The sequence below is a fragment of the Saccopteryx leptura genome, chromosome 3 (genome assembly GCF_036850995.1).
Source record: "Saccopteryx leptura isolate mSacLep1 chromosome 3, mSacLep1_pri_phased_curated, whole genome shotgun sequence".
Classification (NCBI taxonomy): domain Eukaryota; kingdom Metazoa; phylum Chordata; class Mammalia; order Chiroptera; family Emballonuridae; genus Saccopteryx; species Saccopteryx leptura.
Genome location: NC_089505.1, coordinates 187,737,095 through 187,750,866, shown reverse-complemented (window position 1 = coordinate 187,750,866; position 13,772 = coordinate 187,737,095). Strand labels below are relative to the sequence as shown.

At 45.3% G+C, this 13,772-nt stretch overlaps 1 protein-coding gene and 1 non-coding gene across 6 annotated transcripts in view; both read left to right on the top strand.

The window, feature by feature from the left end:
- NQO2 (N-ribosyldihydronicotinamide:quinone dehydrogenase 2) overlaps positions 1-13,772 on the top strand; it is a 698,677-nt gene that overhangs the window by 8,365 nt on the left and 676,540 nt on the right. For 2 of the 5 annotated variants that reach the window (XM_066377064.1, XM_066377065.1), the window contains exons 4-7: positions 2,064-2,209; positions 4,195-4,308; positions 5,564-5,665; positions 7,624-7,824. In XM_066377064.1, coding sequence (XP_066233161.1) covers positions 2,064-2,209; positions 4,195-4,308; positions 5,564-5,665; positions 7,624-7,800 — 539 coding nt within the window. In that variant the 3' untranslated portion in view covers positions 7,801-7,824. Of the gene's footprint in view, positions 1-2,063; positions 2,210-4,194; positions 4,309-5,563; positions 5,666-7,623; positions 7,913-13,772 lie in introns of those variants that run through there. The other 3 variants (XM_066377067.1, XM_066377063.1, XM_066377066.1) reach the window with 2 other exon arrangements.
- On the top strand, positions 7,113-7,292 carry LOC136401541 (small nucleolar RNA SNORA23). The gene has a single exon (XR_010750571.1). It is a non-coding gene; the product is annotated as a small nucleolar RNA SNORA23 (small nucleolar RNA).

Genomic DNA, 13,772 nt, shown 5'->3' with positions numbered 1-13,772 from the left:
TCATGATGAAAACTTTCAAATTCCATTCTCCAACTACATTCAGATATGCAGTGCAGGCTTATTTACTACAGTCACCATGCTGTACATAACATCTCCATGACTTATTCATCTTATAACTGGAAATTTATACCTTTTGACCCCCTTCCCCTCTATTCAGTAGCAGAATTCAAATAATTTAAAATGGCCCTAATGACCATTTTAGGTATAAAAAGAACAATGTACTGAAAGGTAGTTTATTATTTCATGCATTTAATACTTAAATAAGAACAATAAAAGAGGTACACAAAACTAGATTATGTTATAAGAAAGACTTAAAATATTAATAAAAAAAATTAAATAATACCTGACAAGAACAATACAAATTGTGACGCCCTGGTTGTTTGGCACTTTTTCTCTTTACATGATATGTTTATTTACTAGAGTAACAAACATGAGGGAATTAAAATGTGATATTTTATCAAAGATATGATGAGTTTTATGAAAGAATATGTAAATAAATATTACAGGCATAGTTCTGTCAAATTTTTTTCACCTATGGACTGAATGAACATTACTACAGGCACTTAAAATACACTGTTGCGCAGATGAATGTTAAAATAGAGTAAGGAAGCCCTGGCTAGTTGGCTCAGTGATGGAGCATCAGCCTGGCATGTGGATATCTCTGGTTTGATTCCCAGTCAGGGCACACAGGAGAAGCGACCATCTATTTCTCTACCCCTCCCCTCTCCCTTCTCTTTCTTCCTCTCCCACAGCCATGCTTGGTTAGAGCAAGTTGGCCCTGGGTGCTGAGGATGGCTCCATGGCCTCACCTCAGGTGCTAAAATAGCTCAGTTGCTGAGCAACGGAGCAATGGCCCCAGATGAGCAGAGCATCCGCCCCTTAGGGGGGCTTCCCAGGTGGATCCTGGTCAGGGCACGTGCAGGTGTCTGTCTCTGTGCCTCCCTGCCTCTCACTTAATAATAATAAAAAAAGAGTAAGGAATGTAAATTTGTGATTTCCACATTGGGCAGCTGTCCAGGCACCCACCTTAGAGAGAACTCTGATGACAAGTGCCATTTTAACAACCGGTTCACCAAACTCAACAGAAAATTAGATATAGGTTCTGCCGAACTGGTCTGAAATGACTGAATCCCATCACTGGTTCTAGCCCTGAAACACCCTCTCCCACCCACTGCTACCACCTGACTTCACCTCCCCCCAAAACACCCAGACTTTTCTAAACCCAAATCAGAGAACATATTTTCTCTTAAATCTTATGACTCCCCATGTCCAGGAAACATTTAAGTTTCTCAGAGCTCATTAGGCCGTGAGACCCATCTCTGCAGTCACATCACAGGAACCCTTGCTGGCTTTCTACCCCAGCTCAGATGTTCTCCTGGTGGCCCTCCTCTGGCCTGGCCAGGTTTTTGGACACACTGTCATGTATCTTTTGCCCAGAATGTCCTTCCACTTCACTCTAGTAGTCTAGGCTGCCTGGTGAACTCCTGCTCCATCTTCAAAACCCAGTTCACAAAGCTCATCGCCAGGGATGTGTTTGCTAATTCACCCAAACAGAGCTGGTCGCAGCCCCTTTGGGCCACCACTGTGCTTAATACACACTCCAGAGCTAGACCAAATGCATCTTGATTGTGAGCCATGAGGCTGACCTGGCCGCAACATCACACTGAACTAGCTGGCCAATCCTGTTTTATTTTTTTATTTTTATTTTTTATTTATTTATTTATTTTTTGTATTTTTCTGAAGCTGGAAACGGGGAGAGACAGTCAGACTCCCACATGCGCCTGACCGGGATCCACCCGGCACGCCCACCAGGGGCAACACTCTGCCCACCAATCCTGTTTTATATGTTAATCATTTGGTTATTTACTTACTTCTCTTCCTGGACTTTGAGTCTCTTGAAGGTAAGGACAGTAGCTTCCTTTCTTTTTATTTGCACAGCCTGACCACCTGATTAGATTTCAGTGAATGTCTGGTGACTTGCTTTGGGGAGTCCAGGGTAAATGCCACTGATGGGATTGGCCTGGATGGGCCATAGATACTCTGCTGAAAGCAAGTACATTTAGCTTCTTCCTCTCCAGGTGCTCTCTCAAATCCTAAGCTCTTCAATTATGGGGTGGAAGCGTATGAAGCCTACAAGAAGCAATCTCTTACCAGTGACATAGTTGACGAGCAGAAAAAGGTTCAGGAAGCTGACCTAGTGATATTTCAGGTTTGTTTTCTTTTAATTATTTTAATGAATAGATTTGTTCTATGTAAAAACTCTTTCCAAATATTGACTTTCATTCTCTTAGAAGTGATGTTGATGTTTTTAGCACATGGTTTGCACACTTATGTATGTCTAGTTGGGTAAAGGAGATCCATATAGCCAATATTACTCATTCAAAAATCCTAACCCCCCCCCCATGCAAATAGGACGTATTTTGCCTTTAGCCCAGTGGTCCAAGAAATGTCTGAATCATGTGTGTCATGTTGCTTTCATTCCCCTCTTATCCTGTCCCCCAGATAGGCAGGGGCTGCATGAAAACCAGCTCCTGCCTCAAATATCCTGATCATTAAGAGGAAAATCATTTGTTTCCTACCTCACCCACCCACCATGCCTGTATTCAACCACAAATTGTTCCAGGACCCTGATTCACTACAGAAATAACTGGCCTAGGACACTGCTTCTAAGGGCTCTCACTCACCAAGCCCACTCCTGCCACAGCTAGGCAAGCTTGTGGTCATGTGTGTGACCCTGAACCTGGAAGCAAAATAAAACCTTTCTGGGAGTAATCAAGGCTCTCTGGGAGTCATCAGGTTGATGGAAATCCAAATCAAACTAAAAGAAAAGGGGAATTTATTCTAAGGGCCCTGGAACCCGAGGACAGACTGTGGCAAGGGACAGTGGAAACAGGCCTGGGCAGTTCTTTTTCTTGCTCCATATCTCCTTGGCTGCTATCCGCCTGCTGGCTCTGTCCTCCTCCTGCTGCACACCAAGGGCTGGAGACTCTAGATCCAGACTCTCCAGGATGGAACTGATTGGTCCACATAGTCTGTTTCTCAATACTGTTTGAGGTCAGGGAGTGGGCAGGAGAGCAAGACTACCCTTCCTGGCACCAGGACGATGGGGCAATGTCAGCACTGGGCTCAGAGCCATACGCAGCTCCCTCGCTCTTCTTCCTGTCTCCCTGGGGTAAGCTGACCACTCATGTAACAGTAGCTAAAGTAAGCCAAGGCCTGTTCTTTTTATCATCTTTTTTATCCCACACATGTCACACCTCTTCTCCCACCCAACTTCCCTCTTCCTCATACTTTTCCCAGAGAGTCTGCCCTGCTAGTTTTTTCTTTCATTCAGCACCACTACTACTGTGACCATAGCTCACTCTTTACTGAGCAGCTACTCTTTTCTGGATCCTCAACCGCCACTTTGTGAGCTAGGAACTAAGAGTAGCTCTACTTGTAAATTAGAAAAAGGAGGCACAGAGTAATTAAGTGACTTGCCAATATCATACAGCAGTAAGTTGTGAAGCTTGGATTTCAATGTCAAGTCCTGAGTTGGCTTTATAGTGAAAGCACATGAAACAGGTTTCCTTCATCCTTTAGTAATAGATTATTGTCTGTGTTCTCCTCTTTTCATTGATGACGTTGGTGGATATAGTGTTAGGGCTTCCGGAGAAGCGAGAGAACTTTAGGGGAGATCTTACTGCTGATGTGTGGTTTGAGAGTAAGGCTTAGTTTGTGTCAAAACCTGAAGCTTTTCAGAACCTAACTCAGTCTGACTCCCAGATGCCTGCAGCTCACCCTCAGGTATGCTAAGGGGCAGACTCTTTTTCCACACCCTCCCTCTGTTCTCTCTCCATTATGTCAGTCACAGAGCCTGCTGCCCCAGACCCAGTGTCTAGCTGAACTTCCCCATGCTTTCCGGTCTGCTTGGAGACCAGCCTAAGGAGGCTGTCACTGGGGGATGCGGAGCCACTGATAACAGCAACCAGGCCCATGTTGACTCCGTCCCCACCCACTCCACCAGCCCATACCCACACTGCATGCTTCAGAGTGAAAGGGAAGAAGTGTGCCCACCTGTGCTGCCCCATGAGTTACACACGCCTGCTCAGTCACCCTGAGAGTGGACAGCGGATTCCTTCCAGTCAACAGATAGACTCAGCTAGGAAAGCTGAGACAACTGCAACATTTGTGTGTCCTTGGTGTTGTCCCCAGTTCCCGCTGTACTGGTTCAGTGTGCCGGCTATCCTGAAGGGCTGGATGGACAGGGTACTGTGCCAGGGGTTTGCCTTCGACTTCCCGGAATTCTATGATTCTGGTTTTCTCAAGGTATGTGCTCTGGTATAAGGGTCACTGTAGACAGAGGGAGGGATGAGGTGTGTCTCATTATGTTATAATTAAAAGTAAGTATTGATTGAACACCACCTATGTGGAAAGGAAGCCCTGTGTGCTGTACACTGGTGAAAAAAGCATTGTTTCTAAAATCTTAGAGCTTTGTCTATCTAGTGAGGGATATAGACACATCTATAACTAACTAGTGCCAGGCTAAGAGGGCCCAGGCTGATGTCGAGGGAGGGTGGAGTGGCCACACTGTGGTCAGCCCTGGCTCCGTGAAGGTTGTCTGCTCTGCTCCCAGGTGTAGAGTCTGGCCCTGGGCTCACCCTGGCCACCTCTCAGAGCTTCACATGGAACCTGGTAGATACCCAATATATGCTAGCAATGAATTTTTTACTAAAATAATTTCTTACTAAAATATATGATTTTTTGAATTGTAAAAGCCTCAGAAAACAGTGCATTTAAGGAGAACACTGAGTTCTCCGGCCTGGAGACAAAGATCCGGCCTGGACCAGACATAATGCTACTATTTGCTGAGTGTTGCCATGGGCCACACTGCCTCCTGCAGGATCACCCACTGTCACTGTCACCGGGGCCCACTGTCTACCAGAAGTCGGGGTAGAGCAAAGTGTGTGGTCACCAGCTATTTCCTCTGATTGCTCCCTCCCCTTCTCCAGTTTTTTTTTTTTTTTTTTTTTTTCCGAAGCTGGAAACGGGGAAGCAGTCAGACAGACTCCTGCATGTGCCCGACCGGGATCCACCCGGCATGCCCACCACGGGGCGATGCTCTGCCCATCTGGGGCGTCGCTCTGCCGCAATCAGAGCCATTCTAGCGCCTGAGGCAGAGGCCACAGAGCCATCCTCAGCGCCCAGGCAAACTTTGCTCCAGTGGAGCCTTGGCTGTAGGAGGGGGAGAGAGAGACAGAGAGGAAGGAGAGGGGGAGGGGTGGAGAAGCAGATGGGCGCTTCTCCTGTGTGCCCTGGCTGGGAATCGAACCCGGGACTCCTGCACGCCAGGCTGACGCTCTACCACTGAGCCAACCGTCCAGGGCCCTTCTCCAGTTTTTAATGAAGTCATCACCTATAGCTGGCCTTGCTGGGAATGGGAATGTTATATTTGTGACCCCCTAGAGGGCACAGACCACAGATTTTCCCCCTGGTCATTATAATGCTTGGTGCTGGAGTCACAGTATATTTATTTGTCTCGTCTTCTGGAGTTCCCATAAATACATTTGCTTTCCCTCTGCAGGATAAACTGGCCCTCCTTTCGATAACGACCGGGAGCACGGCCGAGATGTATACGAAAACTGGAGTCAGTGGGGATTTTAGATACCTCCTGTGGCCCCTCCAGGTAGCCATGGCCCCCCACTCCCTCCCCCACAGCTCCCAGGTGATTAGATACCTCCTGTGGCCCCTCCAGGTAGCCATGGCCCCCCTTCCCCTCCCCCACAGCTCCCAGGTGAAGCCTGAAACCCAAACCATTTGACTGCACGTGGATACAGGACATTAAAACATATTACCCTTTTTAATTTTTTACTAGCCGCACTATAGGGACAACATTTATTATAATGGGGGTCATGGGTATTGTTTGGGCAGAAGCTAAGCCACTTGTGGTTAGCTGGTCTGTTCCAGGATGAACAGCATTTCTACAGCCCCCTACAGGGCAAGTCTACAGAACCAGAAGGTGTACCTCCTCCCTAGAGCCCTCCTCCAGACCTACTGGGCTCAGGGGTCAGGGCCCCCTGTTCCTGAAATGCCAGCTACTTCTCTGCACACCTGGGCCATGGAGGGGGTGGAGGATGGCTGTCAGCAGAGAGGAAAGAAGTGAGCCAGGCCTGTTCCAGCAGGTGTGGGCACACTGGGTCAGGCTACCACATCCTAGCACAGAATTCCAGGGAGACCCAGAAACCTATAGAGTTTAAGTTGTTCTGAAGGGATGTCTGTTGAGGAAGGGGGTAAACATAGATTTAGAAGTTTGTGAGCCCACTTTTAAAATGTGACAGTGATGTGTGGGCCTCTTGCCCTCCCACTGACACCTGATAGGGCAGTTCTGGACAAGGATGTGGGTTTTCTGGGAAGAAATGCAGAGGAAGGAGAGTGATACTTCTAGGGGGGAAAGTGGTCTTCTTTGAAAGAAGGTGATACAGTGGTTCCATCTGGTGACGCTCTGCTGAAGAACATGTTAGATAACTGACAAGCCGGAATGTAACTGGTCTCTTACATGCCATTAGCCCAGCTTAAGTTCTTGTTTTTTAAAAATCTGTATATTTTTTCAGTTTGCAAAAGTACATATTATAGAAAATGTGAGATTATAAAATATAAAAATGGAAAGTCAATCCTCTTAATTCCACCTTAAAAATAAAAAATCACTTAATAATTTCATGTGTTTTCTTATGACCCATATATATTCATATATATATATATATATACACACACACATATATATATTTTATTGTTTATTATGTTTATTTTTTACATAAATTGTATGCCATAGATGTTGCTTCAAACTTCATGTTTTTATTTAACATGCCTTTTTTATTGAATTTGTTAGGGTGACATTGGTTAATAAAATTATATGTTTCAGGGGTACAAGTTTACAATATATCATCTGTATATTGTACTGTGAGTTCACTACCCCAAGTCAGGTGCACATACCTTGAACAACCTTCCATGGTTGCACATTATAGCTATCTCATTCTAGAATAATCAATCATATGAATGTACCATAACCTGCCTAATCAATCGAAATTATAAAGTTTAGTGTCTGAATCAGTAGCAAAGATCACAGATTAATGGCCCATGTAATGTTTGCATAGTTTTCATCTGTGTCTAATAGCAGTGTCTGTCTGTAATTTGCATTCAGACCTTGCTATCCACAAACATGCAGCTGAAGAGTAAGTTGGGATGGTAGTATTGATCTAATAATGTCTTATTGGACATAATTTACCACTGGCCAGCCTCAAAATTCCCACACACAGAACTTTGGAAATAGATAAGACTATATAACATGGGGAATTTAATGTAAGATATCTATAGTAACTCACTGCGTTAAAAAAGACCATGGATTCATCTCAATGATCAGAATAGAAAGGGGAACTTCCAGTTACCAGAGTTCTCCATCTCCCCAGTAAAGGCCAGCATCCTAAGGGTATAGGACACTTCAGCTGCGTTCAGTTACCCAGTAGCATGAAAGTTATTCAGTTGTTTTTTAAAGTTTTATTTCATACCATCACCCCTTTAATTATTTAACTGAATGATATGTAAAGAGTGTGGCTTCTGATCAATTATTTTCTTTCTCTGTGGCTGTAGCATGGTACACTGCACTTCTGTGGATTTAAAGTCCTTGACCCTCAGATCAGTTTTGCTCCTGAGTTTGCATCAGAAGAAGAAAGAAAGGGGATGGTGGCATCTTGGACCCAGAGGCTGAAAAACATCTGGAAGGAAGAGCCCATTCCCTGTATACCGCCATGGTACTTTGGGCAATAAACCTTTGTGTCATGTACACAGCAGGTGAGCAACATACTAAGAAATGCAAGCACATGCAAAAGGAAGATGATGCTAAATAAATTTAAATTACAGCAAAGTTCACTGGATCTGTTTAATGATGTTCATGAATGAGTGTCTTTGGGGTTTTACACAGTCAGAACCAAAACTTCAGTCTTCATCAGCTGGTTGTATTGAATTCTATTCTGACTAATATCATTATTCACCAAGGCTTTCTTTTCTAATATCTTCATCTACTCTACTGTTGATTCCCTGTAAATTGTTCTTCATTTCAATTAGTGTATCCTTCATTTCTGACTGGTCCTTTTTTGTACTGTTGTGGTTTTCACTAAGATCACTGAGAATCCTTATAACCAGTGTTTTGAACTCTGCGTCTAGTAGATTGTCTCCATTTTGTTTAGTTCTTTTTCTGTAGTTTTGTTCTTTCATTTGGAACATGTTTGTGTCCACATTTTGGCAGCCTCCCGTGTTTGTTCCTATGTATAGGAAGAGTTGCTGTACCTCCCAGGCTTGGTAGAGTGGCCTAATGTAGTAGGTGTTCTGTAGGGTCCAGTGGCACAGCCTTCCCAATTACCAGAGCTGGACACTCAAGGTGCACCCCCGGTATAGGCTGCATACACCCCCCTCTTGTCATTTAACCGTGATTGCTGTTGATATGTCCGTTGGAGAATTTACCTCCAGCTGATCGGCTGCAAGGGATGGCTATGACAACCTACCACTGACCTCTGGCTACTGTGAAAGACCAGCTGTGCAGGGGCCCACCCCACAGAGCAGGTCTTATTGCAGTGGGGCTCTTGGTGCCTACTGAGTCCACCCCTTAGTGTGTGTCACTTGTGAAAGTGGTTGGGTGGTGATGTTTTGACATGGTGTGACATTGACTCTGGGGCTTCCCAGGAGGTGCAGGCCAAGGTCAGCCATCACCTTTGTTCTGCTCAGGGCCACCCAACATGAGCTGCAAAGTGATCTGCAGATGGCTGCTACTTGTGCCAGGCTTGGAAGTGCCCAGGTGAGTCCAAGTTGTGAACCAAGGTCAGCTGCTGCTAGTGCTGGGCCTGAGGCCACTTAGTGAGAGGTTTGAGTCACACTGAGGCCATATGCTGGCTTGTTTGAGAGCTTTTAGGAAAATCTGAAGCATGAGGCTCAAGCAGTCATTCATGTAGTAAAGCCACTACAAAAGTTGGGTGGATCAGGGACTCAGGGAATCACCAGGGCAGGGCAAATAGTGTGAACCAGGTGAATGGAGACTCAGATATAGCATCTGCCTGCTTGCTCTGTGGTGGGTTGGCTCATCAGAGAAACAGTGGCCTCTGCCAATACTGTTATCTGAAAGAAAGCTGCCCCCCCTCCCAGCTCTCAAGCTGATGCCAGACAATTCAGTTCCTCCCTGTATGGCTCTGGTGCCTTTCAGGCTGCTGCTGCTCCAGTGCTGAAGCTCAGAGGGAGAGTTAGAGTAAGTCCATGAAAGGGGCCTTTACGAAGAACTGCCTGGGACTAGGAGCCCTTTGTCTCCCTCAGCCTCTGTCGCTGCTGGTTTTTACAGCTGGAACTTATTATGGAGAGTTCTTTTCCTGGCTCTTGAACCCTGGGATGGGAGGCCTGGTGTGGGGTTGGGACCTCTTTGCACCTCAAGGGGAATCTCTGGAAACAAGATATAACTCCCAGTTTTAAACCATCACATGTGGATGTGGGACGAGCTCATTCTGAATCTCTACCCCTCCTACAAATTTCAGTGTGGCTTCTTGAATTCCCTAATTGCTGGACTTTCATTGAGCCAGATTCCAGGTGGTTCTGAATGATGGTTCTGTAGTTTAGTTGAAATTTTGATGTGGTTATGAGAGGAGGCGATAGCAGTACTTACCTATGCCACCATTTTGACTGGAAGTCCTCAAGACACTCTTGAGGCTTTTCATGCTCTTAGGACATGTCCAGAGTCCTTGATCAGATCTCTGGTGCAGCATATGACCCTATCTCCCATCCGGGCTCTAGTTGCTCTGTGTCTACATTCCAGCCATACCGAATTTCTTCCCACTCCTGCCAAGGACCCACCTCCATACTGGTGCAGGGTCTCCTACACTGCTCCCTTTGGGCCCATTGCATCAACCTTTAAATGATACTTTCACTGTCACTTGAAGCCAGCCCTCCACAACCTCTTGGAAGGAGTTGGATACCCTGTTCTGTGCTCTGCATTTCTTTTTTTTTTTTTTTTACAGGGACAGAGAGAGAGAGAGATAGGGACAGACAGACAGGAACGGGGAGAGAGAAGCATCAATCATCAGTTTTTCGTTGCAACACCTTAACTGTTCATTGATTGCTTCCTCACATATGCCTTGACCGTGGCCTTCAGCAGACCGAGTAACTCCTTGCTCGAGTCAGCTACCTTGGGCTCAAGCTGGTGAGCTTTGCTCAAACCAGATGAGCCCGTGCTCAAGCTGGCAACCTTGGGGCTTCGAACCTGGGTCCTCTGCATCCCAGTCCGACGCTCTATCCACTGCATCACCGCCTGGTCAGGCTCTCCTGTCTCTTAAAACATCTCTGTGGCATTTTACTTATATAAGAAACACCTAGGGTCATCCTCATTGTCTGTGTTTCAAGCACTAGGACCATCTGGTTATAGTCTGTCTCCTTCACTCGACTTTGTAAAAGCAGAAATGGACCAGTCTTATCCAGTTGTCCCTGCTTGGGTAATGCTCCCTGAATCTTTGTTGGAAGAGTGAGGTCTGCACCATTCCATACCCAGCTCAGCCCTTCTCCTGGATTTTGGCAGCAGTTTGGCTCTCGGCGAGGCTGCAGCATCACCGTGCATGAGGATGCATCCTTGTGAGCACCCGGTGGAAAGATAGCGTAGCCATCTGATTGAGTAGGTCTTATTGCACACTTCCTGGTTTCTCTACTTCCTTGCTTGCAGAACCCTAACCCTGGCTCTTGATTGGAGATTGTACTTTGGAGAGGACAGGAAGGTACCAGCTACGCTGAGAAATTCCCTGGACAACTGTCTTCCTTCTTTTCACTGGTGACTAAGGATGCCTTCAGGTAGCATGAACTCACTGTGTTCTCCCTTGCACTCAGTGGAGCACAGCCACAGTGAGTGTGGCAGGTGAAAACAGAGCAGCGCCAGGCTGTAGAGCTCCTGCTGTGGTCCTTGTGGAGCTGCTGGACCTCAGAACCCTTTGAGTGAGGAAGCAGATGCCACACTGTATGGTCTGTGAAGTCACCAATTCTACATGTCAGAGGGGTGCATTCTGTAGCCAGCCAGGTGACGCTCTCCGTTCCTGAGTGGGGTGAGAAGATTGACAGATTCCAGGGAAGATTCCTCACTGCCCTTCCAATTTTCCAAAGTCCCATCACCCTGAGATAGCTTGGCTTTGAATATGCCATGAATATTAACTCTTCCTTCCAAGCAAAGTTAGCACTTCGATGGCTGGGACCATAGTTCCCATAGCACCTAGCACCTTCTTACAGGGAATGCTGATTTTTAAAATCTCAGTGCTTAATACTTAAAATGAAATTATATTCAGCATCAGCAGGGCAGTGGGAATTGCTGTTAAAATAAAAAAGCCGCAGCCACATTGATTTTCTTAGAAGCACAGGGCCTTTTAGGATTCAGAAAATCCTCTCTGGCTATGCAGTTAGGTCCTAGAGCCTCGTGGGGGTGAAGGTTGGTAGAAAGCAAAGAGAGAAGAAAGAGCCTTATGTTGCTCAGTGTAAAAGTGTCAGGAATTTCAAGAGTAATCCCTGGCAGCTCTAGAGTGTGAGAGAAGAAGACGGGCACAGGTTTCAGGAGGGAGTTCATGAGCTCCAGAAACAGTGGCAAGCTGGGGATGTAGGGCCAAGATGGCATCTGAGCAGTTCAGCGGTGGGACTGTCTAGGAACCATGGGATAGCCCAGACGACTCCAGACAGCCTTCACCTGCTGGATATGTGCACCAGGTATTTTGTTTTTCCCTTACTTAAAGGAAAATGTTGCTCCAGACAAGACTAAATAATGTGAGATCACTTGAATTGTACCCTCACCTCACGGGGCATTTTGCTGTGACATTATTAACTGGCTCAGTACTGCTGAGAGCTATCTGTCAATAGATAGCAAGAGCTATAAACACAGTTGGACCTTTGGCCAGGCAATGCCACTTACAGGAATGTATTCTAAAGAAATACATAGAAGTAAAAGCACTTTTCTAAATTAAATGTTTGTTTTCTTAGCAATGCTAGTTATAATAATAGCTAACATGTATTGGATGCTTAATATGTTCCAGAGGCTGATATAAATCCTTCACATGTACCATTAGCTCATTTAATCCTCATAATACCCCTATGAGCAAGTACTATTGCTGACCTCACCTTACAGATGAGGAAACTGAGGCAAAGTTAGGCTGAGGCATTTGCCCTATTGTCACAACTATAGAGTTGGATGTGGGATTTGAACCCAGAGTATCTGATTCCTCTTTGGAAGCAACCTAAGTGCCTGTGATCAGGGTAATGACAAAGACTACCATGGCCATCCACTGGGCTGTTACAATGGAAGTGTTATGAACAGTTATCTGTGTGTGTTCCACATCAATTCCCATGTCTTCTAATGTAAACACCCTGATGTTCCTTTGGGAATCATGCCTTTTGTCAACCCATGTGGCTTTCATAAGAGTGATACCTCCTTTGTATCAAGGAGTGGCACCCGACAGCCTTGATCAATCAACGTACGATGCCCCAGAAAATTCAAGCCAGGCAATGAGATTAAACTCAGGAATTCACTCATCTACTGGCAAAGGGAGACTTCCTGCTTCTGGACTCAAAGTTATAACTATGTAAGTTGGTCAGAGGCCATGACAGAGGGAGTGTTAGCCTGAAAAGGAAGCCAGTGCTGAGGAGAGCTCATCTAGACTATATAAAGAGACAACTTCCTAATGATGGGTTTGTGAACACCTGGACCCATCCTTGCCTGAAGCTGAAGTTTTTTTTAGTTCTTCAGTCCTATTGCCATTTTTGGTCAAGTGGTTTTATACTAATTGAACAATCCTAAGGAATTCAATAAGCACAGTTTATGTCTACATGGAAATATGCAATAGCCTAGTGAAAACAAAACAAATGAATTTTGGAATCTGATTATGATGTTATAAAAACATGCAATAAGGTATATAAAATTAGAACAAAATTTATAGTAATAGTGTCAGATTCTGTCAGCAAATGGGTTAGGTCTGTAGTGCCTAATGAACAAAGGAGGAGGAGCTGAAGAAGAGTCTGACATTGTGGAGGACTGGGGGAGGTAGCAGAAGGTGATAGAGTCCCGAGTTTAATCCCAATTCTGCCAGTACCTGACTGAGAGCTCTTAAACTATCATATCAACCCACTTGGGCCTCAGTTTCCCCATCTATAAAATACTGGCCTTCCATAGTTAGCTCACCTGATGTGCAGGATGTCCATAGGCCCTTAGTTTTGTCATGGGGTAATCTTTTCCAGAAGCCCCTGAAACAGTCTGACACACTGTCTAGGATCCCAGTAGTCCTGGGGCTGATCCTGACTTGGGTCATATAGACTAGTATGTCTGATTTCTCTTTGCCTTTTACTATTTCTTTCTGTAAAGTGGATAGATGCAGTGAAATGTAAATTCATATAGTCCTCTCTTTCATTAAAATACTTTGAGGAAAGTTTACCAGGAATCACGTCACATGTCACTTGAACTCCTGAATCACTGATGGAAGGTCTGTATTTTGTGCTGATTTCTCCCAGTATGAGCTGGCAGTCTGTAAGCCTTTATTATTATCTTCACTTTTGCAGAGGGGTAAACTGAGACTTAATGAATTGAACTAACTTGACAAGAGTACCACCACTACAAATGGCAAAGCTGAGGCTCCAACCAAGGCAGCCTTTTCCAGAGTTCATGCTCAAAGCCACTCTGGTTAAGGAACACTGTTGAGGGATCAGAGATTACTAGGTCAGGGCACACTGAACAGAGGTCATTTTTT